General features: G+C 52.5%; 1 protein-coding gene across 12 annotated transcripts in view; it reads left to right on the top strand.

Annotated features, from left to right (window-relative positions):
- The window catches only part of tox (thymocyte selection-associated high mobility group box), a 495,189-nt gene extending 485,178 nt beyond the window's left edge, over window positions 1-10,011 (top strand). For 8 of the 12 annotated variants that reach the window (XM_038809433.1, XM_038809431.1, XM_038809422.1 and 5 more), the window contains one exon: window positions 8,907-10,011. In XM_038809433.1, the coding sequence (XP_038665361.1) occupies window positions 8,907-8,943 (37 nt within the window). In that variant the 3' untranslated portion in view covers window positions 8,944-10,011. The remainder of the gene's footprint in view (window positions 1-8,906) is intronic. The other 4 variants (XM_038809432.1, XM_038809423.1, XM_038809429.1 and 1 more) reach the window with 2 other exon arrangements.
- The last annotated feature ends 10,347 nt before the right edge of the window (window positions 10,012-20,358 follow it).

Below are 20,358 nucleotides of genomic sequence, written 5' to 3'. Positions count from 1 at the left end.
CCGCTGTAAACCTCCTGCCCCTCACCTTAAATCTATGCCCCCTGGTCATTGATCCCTCCACCAAGGGGAAAAGTTTCTTCCTGTCTGCTCTATCTATACCCCCTCATAAATTTATACTTCTCAATCATGTCCCCCCCCCCTCAGTATCCTCTGCTCCAAGGAAAACAACCCCAGTCTATCCAATCTCTCTTCATAATTACAGTTTTCCAGCCCTGGAAACATCCTGGTAAATCTCCTCCGCACCCTTTCACGTGCTGTCACATCCCTCCTATAATGTGGATTCCAGAGCTGCACAGAATACACAGGTTGTGGCATAAACAACATTTTATACATTTCCAGCATAGTCTCCCTGCTCTTAACTTCTATGCCTCGGCTAATAAAGGCAAGTACACCAGATGCATTCTTTTTTTTTAAATAAACATTTTATTGAGGTACATTTTTGGTATTATAACAACAACACAATAAACAATGTACATGAAACTATAAACATCGTACAAAAGCCGTCTCCCTCCCATACAGGTCCCAGCTTTATTAAACCCCTACTCTAACCTGAACTAAACCACCCCCCCCCCCCCCCCCCAATCTGCTGACGATTAATTTTCCGCGAAGAAGTCGACAAACAGTTGCAACCTCCAGGCGAACCCTAACATTGACCCACTGAAGGCGAACTTGTTTTTCTCCAAACAGAGAAAGCTAGCCATACCCGATAGGCACGTCTCCGACTTTGGGGGCTTTGAGTCCTTCCAAGCTAATAGTATCCATATCCGGGCTACTGAGGGCAGCAAAGACCAGAACGTCTGCCTCTTTCTTGTCCTGGATTCCCGGGTCTTCCGGCATCCCGGAAATTGCCACCTCTGGACTCAGCGCCACCCTTGTTTTTAACACCGTGGACATGACATATTCATACCCCTGCCAAATTCCCCGAAGTTTCGGACATGTCCAGAACATGTGGACATGGTTGGCTGGCCCTCCAGCACACTTTGCACACCTGTCTTCCACCCCAAAGAATCTGCTCATCCGGGCCACTGTCATATGAGCCCAATGAACGACCTTAACTTGTATCAGGCTGAGCCTGGCACATGTTGCGGACGCGTTGACTCTACTCAACGCGTCCGCCCATAGACCATCCTCTATCTCTCCTCCCAGCTCCTCCTCCCACCTGCGCTTCAGCTCCTCGGTCTGCGTCTCCTCTGACCACATAAGTTCCTTGTAAATGTCAGAGACGCTCCCTTCTCCTACCCACCCTCTGGAAACTACTCTGTCCTGAATCCCACTTAGCGGTAGGAGTGGGAAGGTTGACACCTGTTTACGTAGGAAGTCCCGAACCTGCAGATACCTGAATTTGTTTCCCCTCGCCAAACCAAACTTCTCCTCCAGCGCCCACATACTCGGAAAGCTCCCCTCTATAAACATCTCAACCATCCTCTCAATCCCTGCTCTCCGCCATATCCGGAACCCCCCCCATCCATGCTTCCCGGGGCAAACCGGTGATTATTACAGATTGGGGACCTGACCGATGTTCCCTCTGCTCCCACATGTCTCCTCCATTGCCCCCAGACTCTCAGGGCCGCCACCACCACGGGGCTGGTAGAGTACAGTGCTGGCAGGAATGGCAGAGGCACAGTTACCAATGCCCCCAAACTGGTGCCCTTACAGGTGCCCGCCCTCTCCCAGACTCTGCTCAAGCATTACCTTCCTTACCTGCGGGGTCTTGCCCGCCGAAACAAAGCCAGAGATCACTTTGTTAACCCGTTTAAAAAAGGACCATGGAATAAAGATGGGGAGATATTGAAACACAAACAGGAATCTCGGGAAGACCGTCATCTTCCCCATCTGCACCCTCCCAACCAGTGACAACAGGAGCGCATCCCAGCTCTGAAAATCGTCCTTAATTTGGTCCACTAGCTGGGCCAGATTTAATTTATGCAGCCGGTCCCATTCCCGCGCCACTTGAACACCAAGGTACCTAAAGCTTCCCGCTACTAATCTACCCGGCAGCTCCCCCAATTGCCTCTCCTGTCCCCTTGCCTGGACCGCAAACATCTCACTTTTCCCCATATTTAGCTCATACCCCGAAAACCGGCCAAATTCCCCTAGAATCCTCATGATTTCTTCCATCCCTTCTAACTGGTCCGATACATACAGAAGCAGGTCATCCGCATAGAGCGAGACTCTGTGATCCAAACCCCCCCCCCCCCCCCCCCCCCCCCCGGCCGGACCAGCCCCTTCCAGCCCTTTGAGGCTCTCAGAGCAATTGCCAACAGCTCTATAGCTAGCACGAACAACAGTGGGGAGAGGGGACGTCCCTGTCTCATCCCATGGTGCAGTCTAAAATAGTCCGATGTTGTCCTATTTGTCCGTACACTTGCCACAAGAGCCTGATACAGCAACCTAACCCAGTCAATAAAGCCCCGCCCAAATCCGAACCGTCCCAGTACCTCCCACAGATAATCCCATTCTACACGATCAAAAGCTTTTTCTGCATCCATTGCGATCACTACCTCCACCTCCCTATCTTCCGGGGGCATCATGATCACATTCAACAGCCTTCTTACATTGGCCACCAACTGCCTACTCTTAACAAACCCCGTCTGGTCCTCCCCAATAACGTTCGGAACACAATCCTCAATCCTGGAGGACAACATTTTGGCCAGCAGTTTGGCATCCACATTCAACAGGGATAATCGGCCTGTAGGACACACACAGCTCCAGGTTCTTGCCCCACTTCAGAATCCGCGAAATTGTGGCCTGTGACATCGTCGGGGGCAGCACCCCTCTTTCCCTTGCCTCATTGAACATCCTCATCTACACCGGCCCCAATATCCCAGAGAACGTTTTATAAAACCCGTCCGGCCCCGGGGCTTTACCTGCCTGCATGGCCTTCAGACCCTCCACTAGCTCTTCCAACCCGATCGGGGCCCCCAGCCCTTCTACCAGCTCCCTTGCAACCTTTGGGAAATTCAGCCCCCCCAAGAAGTGCCTCATCCCCTCCGGCCCCGTAGTGGGTTCCGACCTGTACAGCCTACTGTAGAAATCCCTAAATGCCTTATTCACACCTGCTGAATCTCCAACCAGGTTCTCATCTCCGTCATTTACTTTCCCCTATCTCCCTGGCTGCCTCCCTCTTTCTCAGCTGCTTTGCAAGCATTCTGCTGGCCTGCTCTCCATACTCATAGATCGTCCCCCTCGTCTTTCTCAGCTGCTCCACCGCCTTCCCTGTGGTTAACAAGTCGAACTCCACCTGTAGCCTCCGCCGTTCCCTTAAAAGCCCTGCCTCTGGGGTCTCTGCATACCTTCCATCGATCTGTAGTATCTCCTTAACCAGTTGGTCCGTCTCTGCCCTGTCTACCATCTCCCTGTGGGCCTGTATTGAGATCAGCTCCCCTCTAATCACCGTATTCAGTGCTTCCCAGACCAGCGCTGCTGAAATTTCCCCCGTGTCGTTGACCTGCAGGTAGTTCTGAATACATTTCCTCAGCTGCTCGCACACCCCTTCGCCAGCCAAAAGTCCCACATCTAACCTCTAGTGCGGGCGCTGGTTACTGTCTTTATTAACCTGTAAGTCAACTCAGTGTGGAGCATGGTCTGAGATTGTGATCGCCGAGTACCCCGTGTCCACCACCCCCGTCAGTAAAGACCGGGTCAAAATGAAGAAATCAATCCGGGAGTACACTTTATGCACGTGTGAGTAGAAGGAGAAGCCCTTCACCCTCGGCTGCCCAAATCTCCATGGATCCACCCCTCCCATCTGCTCCATGAACCCTTTTAGTTCCTTTGCCATTGCTGGTACCCTGCCCGTTTTCGAGCTTGACTGGTCCAAGCGAGGGTCAATAACTGTGTTGATGTCCCCTCCCATGACCAACCTGTGCGAGTCCAGAACTGGTATCTTCCCTAGCATCCTCTTTATAAACTCCACATCATCCCAATTTGGCGCATACACATTTACTAATACCACCTGCACCCCCTCCAGTTTCCCACTGACCATAATGTACCGACCTCCCACATCCGATACTATTCTACCCGCCTCAAACACCATCCGCCTTATTGATCAGGATCGCGACCCCTCTAGTCTTTGAATCCAGTCCCGAGTGAAAGACCTGACTGACCCAGCCTTTCCTCAATCCAATCTAGACAGTTACTCTAAGGTGCGTCTCCTGCAACATTACCACGTCCGCCTTCAGTCCCCGAAGATGCGCGAACACACGTGCCCTCTTGACCGGCCCATTTAACCCTCGAACATTCCAGGTGATCAGCCTAGTTGGGGGGCTCATTGCCCCCCCCCCCCCCCCCCCCCCCAATCAGCCATCCCCTTTTTTGGGCCCAACTCCAGCCCATGCTCCGCACGTCCACCGTCCCGCCCCCAGGCAGCCTCCGCCCCAAACTCCTCTCTGTCCATTGGCCCAAGTCCCTCCGTCGTCAGCACAACGTTCCCCCCCTAGTAACAACACTGTAACCCAACCCCTTTGATAAACTGAACGTATGCACACCGCCCCCCCCCCCCCCCCCCCCCACTGTGCTTCCGTGAGCTAGCCCGCCAGCTAGCTTGGTGGCTCCCATCCCTGGCACCGGATAGTCTCCCATCTATTGTTCCCTCCCACGCCCACCCCCACCGCTCATACAAACATACTCCAACATCAAACAATCCCCATACAATTGCCCGACAGAGAAACACCAAGATCTAAACAAGGACACCTCCATCCCCCAACAGTGCAAATGAAAACCTTAACTCACTCAGATCTGCCACTGGTCCCAAATCGATACAGAAGACAGTACAAATAGCTTCCACAAAATGAAAAACGAGAAACTTTTTTTTTTAAAGAACAGAGAAACAAAAAGAAAAAAAACCATGAATGCTGCAGCAAAGTTCAAAAGTTCGCAGTCCACCACAAGTCCTTTCCTTTTCACGAAGTCCAGCGCACCCTCAGGCGACTCAAAATAAAAGTGCTGTTCCTCGTACGTGATCCGGGGATGGGCCGGGTACAACAGTCCGAACTTCACTTTTTTCTTAAAAAGGATCAACCTAATCTGGTTGAAGCCTGCTCTTCTCCTGGCCACCTCCACACTCGTGTCTTGGTAGACCCGCAGGATACTGTTGTCCCACTTACAGCTCCGTGTCTGCTTGACCCACTGTAGAATGCGCTCCTTATCCAGGTACATGTGGAATCTCACCACCATTGCCCTTGGGGGGGGGGGGGGGGTCTCCCATTCGTGGCTTCCTCGCGAGTGCTCTGTGAGCCCTGTCCACCTCTAAGTGTCGGGAGAATGCCCCATCCCCCAGCAGCTTCTCAAACATATCTGTGATGTATACATCATAGAACATTACAGCGCAGTACAGGCCCTTCGGCCCTCGATGTTGCGCCGACCTGTGAAACCATCTGAAGCCTATCTGACCTACACTATTCCATTTTCATCTATATGTCTATCCAGTGACCACTTAAATGCCCTTAAAGTTGGCGAGTCTACTACTGTTGCAGGCAGGGCATTCCACACCCCTACTACTCTCTGAGTAAAGAAACTGCCTCTGACATCTGTCCTATACTACCACCCCTCAATTTAAAGCTATGTCCCCTCGTGTTGGTCATCACCATCCGAGGAAAAAGACTCTCACTGTCCTGACTATCTTATATGTCTCTATTAAGTCACCTCTCAGCCTTCTTCTTTTTAACGAAAACAACTTCAAGTCCCTGAGCCTTTCCTCGTAAGACCATCCCTCCATACCAGGCAACATCCTAGTAAATCTCCTCTGAACCCTTTCCAAAGCTTCCACATCCTTCCTATAATGTGGTGACCAGAACTGCACGCAGTACTCCCCAGCATCTGCTCCTTCGGACCCCTCCGGGAGCCCAACGATTCTCAAGCTCTGCCCGCGGGACCTATTCTCTAGGCCCATACCTTCTCCAGGAGCTTCTTCTGCTGGTCTCTCAGCATCCCCACCTCCAACTCCACTGCAGTTTGATGTTCCTCCTGCTCAGCCAGCGCCTTCTCCACCTTCTGGTTCGCCCGATCTTGGGCGTCCAATCTAAGCTCCAGCCGCTCAATTGACTCTTTTATCGGGTCCAAGCAGTCCCGTTTCTGCTTAGTAAAGCCTTCCTGAGTAACTTGCATCAGCTGCTCCGTTGACCACTGGATCGACAAACCAGAGGTCCAGCCCTCCGCCTTGCTGTCTCGCACTGCAGCTTCAGCCCAAGCCTTCTCTGTCTTTCTGTTTCTGCCTTCATGAGCACTTCTAGTCCTTCTCTCCATGCACCGATGTGAGAATTCAGCACACAATTGCCTCTGACTTCAGTGTTATAGTTCAAGTCCGATAGGAAATCGGGAGGAAAGGTCCAAAAGTCCGACCCGAGCGGGAGCCACCAAATGTGCAACTTACTCCTTCATAGCCACCACCGGAAGTCCACCATATGCATTCTTAACAACTGTGTCCACCTGCTCCGCTACCTGAAGGGGCCAGTATACATGCACACCAAGGTCGCTCTGATCCTTGGTGCTACCCAGGGTCCTGCCATTTATCATGTACTTTCCTTGCCTTGTTTGTCAGTAACCCTCAGCATAGGCTCTCTCCCAGATTCTGATGGTAGGATCATCTGCATAGGTAGGTCAGGCCACCAGTATCTGAAAGAGGGCTTAGGGGTGACTGTGGTTCAAACATTTTTAACCTTGTTAACTGGAACAATGCCCTTGGGCGCACAAATGGATTGAAGAAAATTATAAGTGTAACCTTATTTTGCTCACATCAAAGCCAGTCTAAGTAAAGAAAGATAACAGTACTCCCCATGATTGATTGTCTTACTCAACTGAACTTATGTGGCCTTTAGAAGGCCTCTCAAAGACTTATTTTGTAGCTAAAGATGTAAAGAAGCAAAAGGAAGATTTTCTGGGCCATTGCATGGAAACTGTCTGAGACACACCCCTGTGACCTATCACAGACGTTCTGGGCTGGTATTCCCCAGTTGTCACTTTTCCTGCTGGCAGCACCCCCAGCCAGCGGGTTTCCCGACGGCGTGGTGTGGTTTCAATGGAAAATCCCATTGACAAGCGAGAAGATAAATCACGCTACCAGCGAACACGCGTGGCCGAGAAATACACAGCTGGGGGACTGGAGAATCCCACCCCTGGCCACTGCTGTCCGTGATTGGAATTGAAAAGATCAAGGGCTGGACTCTCCGGCCCCCAGCAAGTTGATTATTAGGATTTGAGGCACTAATCTCCTGAATCTACTGATAAATTGATGATTATTTTCCTTCCTCCTTTGCCTTACATCTGTCACCCATTAATTGAAAAACTTTTACACAGACGGTGATTAGGATCTTTTAATGCACTGCCTGAGAGGGGCATGGAAGCAAATTCAATTCTGGCTTTGAAAGGGAATTAGTTGAAGGTAAAATATTGCAGGGCTAAAGGAAAAAGGTGGGGGAGTGAGACTAGCTGGATTGATCTTGCGGGGAGCCAGTATGGACTCCATGGGCTGAATGGCCTCAATTCTCTGTTTCCCAAAATCTCAACACCTATGGCAAACAAACTGTTGGTGCTATCCCTAACTTATCCCTGTCCCAAGATTGACAATGACTGTTCTCTTCCTATTTGGATTTGATATGTGCCAAACCTCTGCTTCCTGCTCTCTGGACACATTTGTTTTCCTATTCTCATCCCTTCCTACCTCACGTTGCTACATTATGTTGTTATTAACTCTATACCCTTATACTACACAGAAATAATGAGAGGACACAGAGGAAAATACTTAACGCTGATAAAGCAGAGGAAGATACTGAGACGATATGTCAGCACTTGCCCAGTATTTTAGCCTGTGGAATCTGATGTTTACTGCACACTTCGTGCATCCACCACTTGTCCTTGTGCCCAAACGATATGCAAAATGGCAAATTTATTATTTCCCTGACTACAATGCAGATTAGAAGGCTGCCCAATAATATCACTTGTGCCCATTTCAAACAGATGTGTCTGAGAGATCCACAGTGACAAAATAAGAATGTGGCCCATTCCTTATATGTCTACCTTTTTCTGTTCATGTAAATGCTGAAGTAAAAATTCCAGCCTGTAACATTTTAGACTTTTTAACTACAAGAAATCTGTATTAATTTATGTTATTAATTTGTTATATGCTATTATGTTGATGTAATGTCAAATTTAGCCTAAAAGCATCTAATTCCTTAAAATACACATACCATTTAGAATGTTAAGTTAGATTCCTGGGTGAACCCGCATGTACAAGAGCCATAGCTCTTTGTTTACCTTTACATATCGCTGTAGTTTTGGGACAATGGGCAGGAAATGGTCTCTTGTCAAAATCTAGCACAAAGTAGACAGTGCACCTGTGATGCATGCCCAAAGATGAAGGCCCAATGCTTGCTTAAAATTGGGCCTGAGCCCTTATTTGCATATTACCATTGAGCAATGGATATCAATTGACTGTTCTGTTGCAGCTCGTTGATTGAGCTTGTGGATAATTTGACATGTTTCACCAAGGTTTTGTTGAATATAGCATTGTGGTGCTAAAGCTGGTTTGGCTCTTGTTGAGCATGATCGGGTAAGCTGACGTCTGTTTTTGGCAGGTGTTTTCACACTGAAATTGCCGGCTACCAAATATGAGATTATTTGTTCCCAATTTCTATTTTCAGTATAATCAATGATGATACACAGTTAATTACCAAGAAATGGCCATGTCAGTATGTATTTTTATTTTAAAAGAATTAATAACATCCAAACTACAACCATGCAACAACTGCCCTTTTCCCTGTAATAAATCTGCTAATATTAATACATATTGTGTCTGATGTTGGTGCCAGTTTGAGTAAACATAAGAATGTGCATATATGTACTAGTTAGCTTTTAATTTTATGCTTCCATTTATTTCGTACAAAAAATAACAGTAATTTTTTTTTCGATAGCAGCTTGCAGAGAGATAAAACACTTTATCTCACCTGAGGATACGATCTTCTTTCCTATGATGACTGCAGGGAAGTCTTCAAACACAGATTGCATCAAGGCAGTCTGTGTCCTTTTAGAAAACAAGTCGCTGAGCACTTAGATCTTTAAGCTTGCACTTAAGCTTGTGGGATTGCCCAATTTATGAGACATTATTTTTGCTTCTTTCCATCGAAGATTATTATTGGACACATGACCCTCTTCATTTCTGGAAGGAAACCTGGATCATTTTGCTTACTGTTGGTTTTGCTGTGGAGTGCTGCTGTAGTGAACCGCCTTAGCAATTTTATGTCTTTCTAGGGATATAATCCTAGATCTTCCATCAGTTGTTGATAGTTAACCAGTGAAAACATTTACTGATGGATGTAGCACTCATAGCAAGTTTGTAAATAGGGTCTGTGTTGCACTCTCTTAAGAGTATAAAATGATAAAAGGGTTTCCTAGCTAAAACGTAACTTTATACTGGCTCTGTCCAGTGAGATTATATCATTTAAATGGGACCAGATTGGCAAGATTAGTATTTTTTGCTTAATTTGTAAGAAAATGGTTTCATAGTTATATATTTGCAAAATTGCTTCCAACAGTTTTATTAAGCAATCCCAAATTGTCTCATAAAATAGCATGAACAGTTTTTAAGTGTTAAAAAACAAAACACATTTATTTTGTACTACATAGATGTTTTTGTATCTTCTATGGTGTAATGGTTAGTAATTATGTCATTCTATACTTTTGTGTAAAAAAAACTGCCAAATGCTTCTCTGGTGTTTATTAGATGCAGCAACTGATTGGAGATGGCTAAGTTATAACCTTGACATATGGCTATATATAATTGTTTCTTCACACTGTATGTCTATATTTAATCTTTTTTAATGGAAACTGTTGCGCCTATTTATGAAATAATAAATAGAGGTGTTTGTAAGTAATTTTGTAAGCATTGAAAAATATTTCAGATGCCATTTAACTTTGCTGGCACAACCAGTCTCAAATTGTGTGATTAAGCTTACTATTTTGATTTAGTTTCTTCAGTAATAATAAAAAGGAAACCCAAATTTGGATTTCTTCTTTGCAGAAAAAAATATCAAAGGCTTCCAGTATTTATTTACATATTGTTCTTCTGAAAATATATTCACTGTTCATTTTGCACATGTTAAGTATTTACTGCAAAATTTGGCTCCTTGACATCAGCAGTTTTGGTGCCAGAGGGGGAAAATGGAGTCGGTACTATATTGTTGAGGGCATTAATGCAGAGGTTAATTCAGGCACTGAAAACACAGAGAGCAGGCACTTTGAGAACTCAGTCAGTGTCCAACACTGAACTGACAGTTGGGTCGTGATTCAGCAACCGCATTCTGCCCAGTACAGATCCAGGTGCGCTGGGTGAATAGCGGGAGAGGGCAAAATCAGGATTTGCGCCAGAAGCAAACCATTTTGCCATTCACCCGATCCACTCCTGATGTAGAGTTCCGGATCACTCCTAAAAATGGGGCGAATATCATTAATTATCATTTGCATTCATGTCAATCTCAATAACGAGATTCAAGTCAAATACAGTGGTCTCCTGGGAATTACCTGACTCCCCAGCGGGAAGTCACAAAGGCGTCGTTTCGTATTCCTTTACAAAAATGTGAAGTTTGCGCAATGAGGGGGTGAGTAGCCATTTCTATTTTCTCACATGCAGCTCAAGGGCACTGGAGCTGCTGCCCCAGTTCTCCAGGGTCAGAAGGAGGCTTGGTGGGAGGGACTTAAGGGGGGTCGGGCGTGGTTGGGGGAGCTGATGTTTTCCAGGTCAGGGGTCGCCCCTGGGGAGGGGCTTTGCATGTGTGAGGGTTTAAAGCTACCTTTAAATATTGTGGAAACCCATAGCAGAGGGAACAACAGCTACAGCCTGTCAATCCTACCAAACATTTCCAGGAGAGAATTCTGCTGCAGCTTCTTTCCTAAAATTCAATTTCATTCCCTTTGACTGTGAGCAGCCTCCAGCTTCACAGTTGAAGGCTATTTCAAATGAGAAATTAGCCTTGTTAGTTGTGATAGCATTTCACATTCCTCACCTCTCAAGTGCCTCTCCAGGGAGTATGTGCAATATCTCAGAGGGTGATTAGTGCATTGCATGTCCAGGAAACTTTGATGCCTGAATAGTTTGCCTGTACTCTAGGAGAGTCAGCACCATCGAGGCAACTTCCAACAATCAAATACTTTAAGAGCAGGGTGGCACCACAGTGGATCTCCCCGCGACCAAAGGGTAAGTGTGTGGATGCGGGAGGTCAGCTGAGCACGGTCTCTCTAATGTTCCCTGATGCCATCTGGGGTCTAGGAGCACCTCATGTGACAGTTCTGAGCAAGGTTTGCCAGCACAACTGGCTTGCTGGACGGCACTCAGAGAGAAAGCGAGACAATTAAAGGTAGGGGAGGCTTCGGGGATTTGAGGGTCCCGGGGTGGAAGCCCTAACTGACTGTTGGCCTCTCTCCTCTAAATTCTTCCAGATAAAACAATGTTTGCTGGAGTTGATTCTGCAAAGGCTGCCCTCACATTGCTTGTGGAGCCAAGGCAGGAAGACACCGGAGTCAACAGCAACGCCAACTCAGGCTGGAGGTGGCTCCAGATATGCAGGGACACACCCCAAAGACTTGACTGTCCATCAGGCTGAGGAAGGACCCAGATGGGGAGGCTAGCAATGGCCCATGGTGTACAAGCATCGTTGGTCATTCATGAACTGATGGACACCATGTGCCGCAGAAGACTGTGTCTTAATAGAGAGACAATGCGGCACCTGTGCCACATCCTCATGGACTTGGCACCCCGTGGAGGAGTAGGACATCTGCTCCCATGGTCATGAAGCTCACTGCAGCTCTGGACGTTTATGCTACCAGGTCATTCCAGGCTCAATCAGGGACATGTGTGCCATTTCACAATCTACGGCCCAGGTGCTCCTGGGAGGTGATGGATGCTCTCTATGCCCGGGCATCCAACTTTATTAGCTTCAAGCAGAACTTAGCCCACCAAGATGCCCGGGCTGCAGGATTTTCTGCCATTGGCCGACTGCCCCAGGTTTAGGGGGCGATCAATGGCGTACATGTCTCTCTGCGAGTACTGGGGCATCCGGGAGTGCCCTATATTAACAGGAAGGGGTTCTACTCCTGAATGTTCAGATCATGTTCAATCACCACTTCCGGATCATGCAACTGTGTGCCTGCTATCCTGGATGCGTGCATGACAGCTACATCTTTGGGCACTCGGAGATCCCCGGTATCTTCGAGGATCACCCCAGCATGACGGGCTAGCTCATGTTAGACAAGAGATACACGCTGAGGTCATGGCTGATGACGCCGGTGCAGTGGCCTAAGATTGAGGCAGAGACCCATTATAACAAAGCCCATGTTGCCACCCGTGCTGTCACTGAGCGACGCATCGGCCTGCTGAAAATTCTGTTCCAATGTCTGGACACCTCTGGTGGTGCCCTGCAGTATACCCCCACCCCAGAGGGTCTCCCGCCTTGTGGTGGTCTGCTGTGCCCTGCACAATCTGGCACAGCAGCGGTGTGACATGCTGGAGGAGAAGGAGAAGGCATTGGGACATGCGGTCTTGTCTGAGGAGGCAGTCAAAGGGAGGCTGGAGAACGGGTCCAAAAAGGAGCCAGAGGATCGACGGCTGGTGGTGGCAAGGGTCTGACATGCGACAAGGACCGGGAAGACTACATCCATCAGCTCAACCCCCCCCCCCCCCCCCCATTTCTTGACCTCCCCCACATTCTCCCCCCAAAAAATCCTTTTGGGGCTACTCCAATTGGTCATGCTGTTGCTGGAATTTCACCGATACCCCCCTCCTGAATCCCACGATTGTGTCCTATCATCGGCATCAGCTCTGGGAGAATCTTGTCCAGTGGTTCAGCATCTGGCTGGGACCCAGCTGTGTCCTGTGATCCAGCAGACCTCTGACTGCTGTCTCCGTTGGATGTTCCTGCCTCTACCTGTGGTGCTCACCAGATTGTGCCCCAGCAGTGGGTAGCACTTATTTTTTCACAGCGCTGGGGTCCCAGGTTCGATTCCCAGGTTGAGTCACTGTCTGTGCAGAGTCTGCACGTTTTCCTCATGTCTGCTTGGGTTTCCTCCCACAAGTCCCCAAAGGTGTGCTGGTAGGTGAATTGGACATTCTGAATTCTCCCTCTATGTAACCGAACAGGCGCCGGAATGTGACGACTCGGGGCTTTACACAGTAATTTCATTGCAGTGTTAATGTCAGCCTACTTGTGACAATCAAGATTATTATTATTATAGAAGCCTGTTCACTGATGTCACCCACCGAGGTGTCTCTCTGCGTTGATGGAAGGTGGGGGTGACAGATGTGACGCCTCACTGGTCGTCTCCATGGAGCTCCCCTCCGAGGTGGTCTCTTGTATGGTGATTGGGGGGGAAACAACTACAGATGGCCTGGCCTCATCAGTGAAGGTCCTGTGAGACAATGGACATGTGGTCAGTGAGAGGAAGGGTCATTTTGTCTGACATGAACAACTCACTTTAGACAGTTCATCTCGGTGAAGAGGCAGTGGATCCTCACCTCTCTGGCGTAGGCCAGCCTAGCTGTCAGTGACTGCTCTTTACTCGGGCAACCCCATGGTTTCCAGGGCCCGTTCCTGATATGGGATGAGCACTCGAATCTCTGAGACACTATCCCCTGTCTTGGCCCTTTTCTAATTATTATGCGGGGACAAAGAGACGACTTTGTGAGCTGCACGCTTGATGGGTCAGGGGAGTCTCTAGCAGGTGGCATGTGTGGGCAGCGGAGCTGAACATAAAGGAGTTGTGCTGGTTCGTGCCAGGGGGTTCTGAGGAACAAGCACAAAGATCGGATGTATGGAGGGTACGAGGTGTCAGCCAGTGAATTGGGGGTGGGGGGGGCGGATTTGAAGGGTAGCAGGTGGAATGATGTCAGGAGAGAGGTGGTAACTTACCCTTGCCTCTTGTTTGAGGTCATTTGTCTTCTTCCTACGTTGGACGGCGGTCCTTTGGTCATGCTGCCCGCACTGTCAGCTTCAGCATCAGGAAGCCTGGCCAGCTCGCCTATTCCAAAGTGAGGAGCAGGTCTGCGCACTGCCATGCTTGTGTGTTGACTGGGATTGAGTGGTGAGGGACCATTCAAAAGAAGCTCCCCCTTGTTGGGGTCAAGCTGCTGAGGTGTAAGTTGGGCAAATCAGACAGCGAGACAGTCAATAATGCCGAGAATCTCCTAAGGCCTCATTTCTGACACTAAGAGCGCGATTCTCCGCACTCACGCCGGTCCGGAGAATAGCGGGCCGCACATATTTTCACGGCGACGCCGGTCCGACGCCCTCCCGCTATTCTCCGAACCCCTCACAAACTACACGTCGGCATTCCCGGCAAAGGCCTCGAAAGCCCCCCCCGACACGACCAGAATCGCTACTTATTGGCCCCCCGCTATTCTCCGGCCCGGATGGGCCGAAGTCCCGACGTCATCACGCACTGTTTTCACGCCGGCCAACACACCTGCTTTTCAAGTTCGTCAACCAGTCGTGCTGGCTGACGAGAGCTTCGAGTAGGTGAGCGCACCGCTCAGCGCACAGCTCAGCGCACTGCTGGAGTCTGGCCACAAAGGGGAAGGCATCCCCGAGAACGGGAGGGGGTCCAGAGCGGGGGGTAGAGGGGGAGACTGAGGGGGGAGTGGGGGAGATGGAGGGGGGAGTGGGGGAGACTGAGGGGGGAGTGGGGGAGACTGAGGGGGGAGTGGGGGAGATGGAGGGGGGAGTGGGGGAGACGGAGGGGGGGAGTGGGGGAGACGGAGGGGGGGAGTGGGGGAGACTGAGGGGGGAGTGGGGGAGACTGAGGGGGGGGAGTGGGGAGACGGAGGGGGGAGTGGGGGAGATGGAGGGGGGAGTGGGGGGACGGAAGGGGGGAGTGGGGGAGACGGAGGGGGGAGTGGGGGAGACGGAGGGGGGAGTGGGGGAGACGGAGGGGGGAGTGGGGGAGATGGAGGGGGGAGTGGGGGAGACGGAGGGGAGAGTGGGGGAGACGGAGGGGGGGAGTGGGGGAGACGGAGGGGGGAGTGGGGGAGACGGAGGGGGGAGTGGGGGAGACGGAGGGGGGGAGTGGGGGAGACGGAGGGGGGAGTGGGGGAGACGGAGGGGGAGACGGAGGGGCGGAGTGGGAGTGGGGGGGGGGGGTTTAGGGAGAGAGAGAGAGCGAGTGACCCGTCCAACCCCGGTTACAAAATGTCTGCCACCATGCCATGGTGTGCCGGTCACGAGGACACGGCCGCTGGTTCCCCTGTGGCTTACGGCCACAGGCCACTGACGCACCGGTGAAGAGGACGTAGTTAACTGCCCGTTGGATGCAGAAAGTGACCAGGGGTTAGGCTGCCCGCGTGTCAGCAGCGCGACCAGGCCACCGGGACACACAGGTAACCCGTGGCAGGCGGCTGCCGAGGTGTCGACTAACCTCCGTCTAACATGTCCCGTTTCTCTGCCCCCACCAGCCTTCTGTAGGTTAGCACAATGTCTGTGAACAGAACGGCTATGTTCTGCGCAGTGGTTGGGGCCACTGCACTGCATTCGGAGATGGAGCAGCATCCACACCCACAACCCGCAGTGGCTGCAGGGCCAGATGCAGCAGCAGAGGAAGGGCCGAGGAGTTGCCAGTCGTCGAGCAGCATGGGGGGGAGGAGGGGGAGGGGGAGGAGGAGAGAGTGAGGGTGCAGCCACAGCACCAGAGGCGACGACCAAGGCCGAGGGTGTACCGTGCCCGGATCTCTTTCCTAACAATGACGGACATCGCCTGCAGGAGGAGACTCCGGCTGAGTAGGCGGACGGTGATACATATCTGTCACCTCGTGGCGCACCTCGCCCCACGTGGAACGGGGGGAGGACACGCGATCCCGGTTGCCATCAAGGTGACGGTCGCTCTTAACTTCTATGCGACCGGCTCCTTCCAGTCTCCGAGCAGGGACCTCTCCGGGATCTCCCAGTCATCGGTCCACAGGTGCATCCGGGATGTGACCGACGCCCTCTATGCCATCACGGACCGCTACAGCACCTTTCCCGAGGACCGAGCAACTCAAGACTCACGAGCTCGTGGATTTGCCAGCGTGGCCGGGATACCGATGGTGCAGGGGGCAATCGATTGTGTTCACGTCCCCATGCGCCCGCCTGCAGGGGACAGGGAGGTGTTCACAAACAGGAGGGGGACATACTCCATGAATATCCAGGTGGTATGCGACCCCCACATGACGTTCATGAACGTCTGTGCAAGGTTCCCAGGGAGTGTGCATGACTCCTACATACTGGCGCAGTCGTACATCCCTGCGATGTTTGAGGGACGTCCCCCCCGGCTGAGGGGCTGGTTGCTAGACGACAGGGGTTATCCGCTGAGGTCTTGGCTGATGACGCCTACACGGAGGCCTCAGACCAATGCGGAAACACGATACAACAAGGCCCATGCAGCAACCAGGGGTGTGGTGGAGCGCTGTCTTGGGCTCCTGAAGATGAGATTCAGGTGCCTGGACCGCTCCGGAGGGAGCCTGCAGTACCAGCCCAACAGGGTCGCTCGCATTGTTGTGGTCTGCTGTGCGCTGCACAACATCGCGATGCAGAGGGGAGATGACCTGCTGCAGGAGGCGGAGGGAGAAGCCAGTGGCAGTGGTGCCAGCACAGAGGAGGAGGTGGAGGAGGAGGAGGAGGAGAGGGAGGAGGAGGAGGAGGCTGGCGGAGTGGCGGGCGCAGCACGCAGACACGACCCAGGTGCTGGTGATGTCCAGGAGGTGGCACGACAGACCCGACGAGGATGGCGGGCACGCAACGCCTTGGTGGCAGCACGGTTCACGCGTCGTATGCGACGTCCCCGCTGAACACCAAACCACCACCTGCATCGCTAGTCGTGCAGAGGGTCAACACACAACTGCCACCACCACAGCGCGCGCCCCCCCCACCCCCTCTCAGTGTACACTGCTCCACTTCGACATCACCCTTACCACTGGGTCCAGACGGTATGGCACAACATTGATGGCTGTGTCAGCGGGTGTGATCAGTGCCATGTGGAATGATGACAGCCCGCTCTGCGAAGAGCTGTGAGCTCAGAATCGTTAGAGAGAGTCTGACCCATGGCAATAGCTGAACCATCCACCTTGGTGGCTGCTGAGTTCGTCACGGACACTCCATCACGTGCCCGCGTGGGCTAGCTGTGGGAGGGGGTGGGGTGAAAGGGACTGCACACCCGGCACCGAAGTTTCACCGCTCGTCAACCCCAGCGACACTCGGTCACCATCACGATTCCTGTGGCTGTGGAACAATCACACGGTATTACAAGTAAGGTGGAACAGTGCGTTTAATGTGAACAATAATTTACAGGTGCCCTAGCCCTACAACTAAACTGTGCCCTTCACCCGTGCCAACTTACTCGGTGTCTCTCTTTGTTGCCTTACGGGCCCTACCACTACGTCTAAGTGATTCCCCAGATGATACAGCAGGAGTGGAGGAGGATTGCTGTGAATCGCCCCCTTTGACTTGTTTCTCCTTCGGCAAGCGTTTCCTGGGGCGACCCGGCCTTGATGGGCCAGGCTGCTCTGCGGGCGTCTCGGGTGACGTTGTGCCACCCTGCTCTGCCTGCTGCCCACCAGATGCACCAGGGATGGGACGGGGGGAGGCCGAGAATTCCGGGATGTCCCGTGATGGAGTTAATGGGACGGGCCCCGAAACCTCCTCCTCCCTCGGGGAGCCCGGTGGCCCCCGGGCCTCACTTTGGGACAGAGGTGCGATCGGGGAGGTGCCCCATCGCGCCACCGACACCTGGCGCTGCCAGTCCTGGAGGCCTGCAATGGTATCCACCAGGATCCGAAGGTTTGCAGAGACGGAGTCCAGGGAGTTAGACATTCCCGCCAGGGACTGTGCGATCTCAACCTGTGAGTGCACGACGCCATCCAGCACATGTGTCAGGCGGTTGATGCTCTCCGCGACTGACTGCTGGGACTGTGCCATCGACTGCTGGGACTGTGCCATCGACTGCTGTGACTGTGCCATGGTGTGCTGCGACTGGGCCATGACCTGCTGAGACTCGGCCAAGGCCCACAGCGCGCCGGCAATATCGTGTTGGCTCTGACGTATTGCTGCCTGTGAGAGGGCAACCCTGTCCAGGGCCGAGGGTGACGCGTGCACATTAACCCCAACGTCTTGCATAACCTGACCCATTGCCTCCACCGCGGATGCCACCCGTGCGGTGTCGGCCTGGGTCTCTGCCATGAGCGGCACCACTCCCTGCTCGTGGACGCGGTTCGACTCCTCTAACAGCGTCTGCAGAGTCTGGAAGACAGCCCTCATCCCGTCATTATGTCCCTGGGTTTCTTGATGCATCGGCTGTGCGGGTGGGTTGAGAAAGTCCAGGAACTCGGAAAACGCCTGGGAGCCAGCTGCATGCTGGGCCTGGCCTGGCCTCCGCCAGTCCGGGCCCTCGGCTGCTCCGACCTCCACCTGCTGTACCTGCTCAGCTGTGATGTGCGGCCCAGACTGTGACCCAGGAGCCTCATCACTAAATAGGCCAGCCGGGGTGAGTGTCTCTGGGATGGTGGATGGTGTGGGAGATAGCTGTGCTGCAAGCTCGAGGTCGTCTTGGGTGGACGCCTCCTCTATGTCATCGGCCCGCTGAGAGGCCGCAGGGCGTTCGCGGGCCATTTCTCTCTCTTGCTCTCTCGCCGCCCTCTGGGCGTCCTGCTCCACAGATTCGGTTGGGGAGGATGGGACTCCCCGCTGATCGGGCACCCTCTGTTGTGTGGCCCTGGGTGAGGTGGGGGGCAGATGCCTGTGTCCGCCTGGAGGCAGACGGCCCTGGTCGTTCGGCATCACGTCCTAGGGAAGAGAATGAAATGGGTTATCTAGATACGCTCGGCCAGGCGCTGGACGGTGACCCAGTGGGCAGGGTGTGAAGGGATAGAGAATGGGGGAGGTGTCCCAGTGAGCAGAGTGTGAAGGGACAGAGGATGTGGGAGGTGTCCCAGTGGGCAGGGTGTGAAGGGACAGAGGATGGAGGAGGTGTCCCAGTGGGCAGGGTGTGAAGGGACAGAGGATGGGGGAGGTGTCCCAGTGGGCAGGGTGTGAAGGGACAGAGGATGGGGGAGGTGTCCCAGTGGGCAGGGTGTGTGAAGGGACAGAGGATGGGGGAGGGGGTGTGTTTGTCATGCAGGGTTGTCTCAGTTGTTGCAGCTCCGCCAACCTCGCATTGCGCGATCTCCCGGGTGGCAGATCCCCCAACAAGGTCCAGTGCCCTCTACTCAAACGTGGTGAGGGGGTGCAGGATGGGCGAACCCACTCCAGTCTTGTTCCGCTCACGAGTGTTGTGAGCGGTCTTGTCCTGTTGGGGGAGGGGGCATAGGTAGATTATTACAATACGGCAGGTATCAGCAGTCCGTTCAGATACTGGCACAGTTTGGGGGCCAAGTTGTAATAAGACCATTGCATCTCTCCACGGGAGCCAGAGCGCTGGGTCTGTGACTACTTTCAACTCAACCACCCTCAACTCACTCTGCCCCAATCCCCCTCCACCCCCCGTGCCGGGGGGGGGGGGGGGGGGGGTGCGGGGGGGAGGTGGGTGATTAAGTAAAGGGGGGAGGGATGGTTGTGACCCGGGGGCACCCTCTTGGCACTTACCCTGGCAGCCCTGGTGAGGTCGTGCATCTTCTTCCGACATTGCTCTGCAGAGCGAGGGGTCTGCCCCACAGCACTGACGGCAGCAGCCACCTCACGCCAGGCCTGGCGTACCGCGCTGGCAGGGTGGTGATGCCCTCTACGCGGGCAGATGATGCCCCTCCTCTGCTCGATTGATTTGAGCAGTGTCTCCACGTCAGCCTCAACGAATCGCGGGGCTGCTCTCCTGAGCTCCGACATCCTGGCCTAGTTTCTGTTCTCGCCTGCACCTTTTTACGGCGTCGGGCAGCGTCACGTGGGCGTGTTCGTATCGTCGCCGCGTTCCAGCGTCATCGCGCACATGATTTACGCGGCCCCGTTCCTAGCCCATTTCCCGGACGTGAATACGTCGGGAACTGGGCCGTGTCGGGCCGTCGCAAAAGTCGGCCGTTTTCATGGCCGACTTCGCGATTTTCCGCGAGTGCGGAGAATCGCGCCCTAAGTGCGTTAAATATAGGTCGCGATCTCCCCAACATGGCCATTGCGAAACACCCCGCTAAACGCACCCACTACCAGACTTTGAAATTCTTCTGTTGAGTCATGCCACTGAGCTACCATTTTTGACCTCGCTTCTCTGTACAATATCTGCTCTTAAATATGCACAGCTGAACATGTTTTCAATAACACAAAGAATCCTGAGGAAGAATGTGGAAAAGTGTGATCATAGGAAGGTAAGAAAATAAGAAATAGCATCGAGCTTGTCCTCAGCAAGGTTTGCTAATCTTCTACTTCAAAT

The sequence above is a fragment of the Scyliorhinus canicula genome, chromosome 10 (genome assembly GCF_902713615.1).
Source record: "Scyliorhinus canicula chromosome 10, sScyCan1.1, whole genome shotgun sequence".
Classification (NCBI taxonomy): Eukaryota; Metazoa; Chordata; class Chondrichthyes; order Carcharhiniformes; family Scyliorhinidae; genus Scyliorhinus; species Scyliorhinus canicula.
This window is presented reverse-complemented; position numbering and strand designations above follow the sequence as displayed.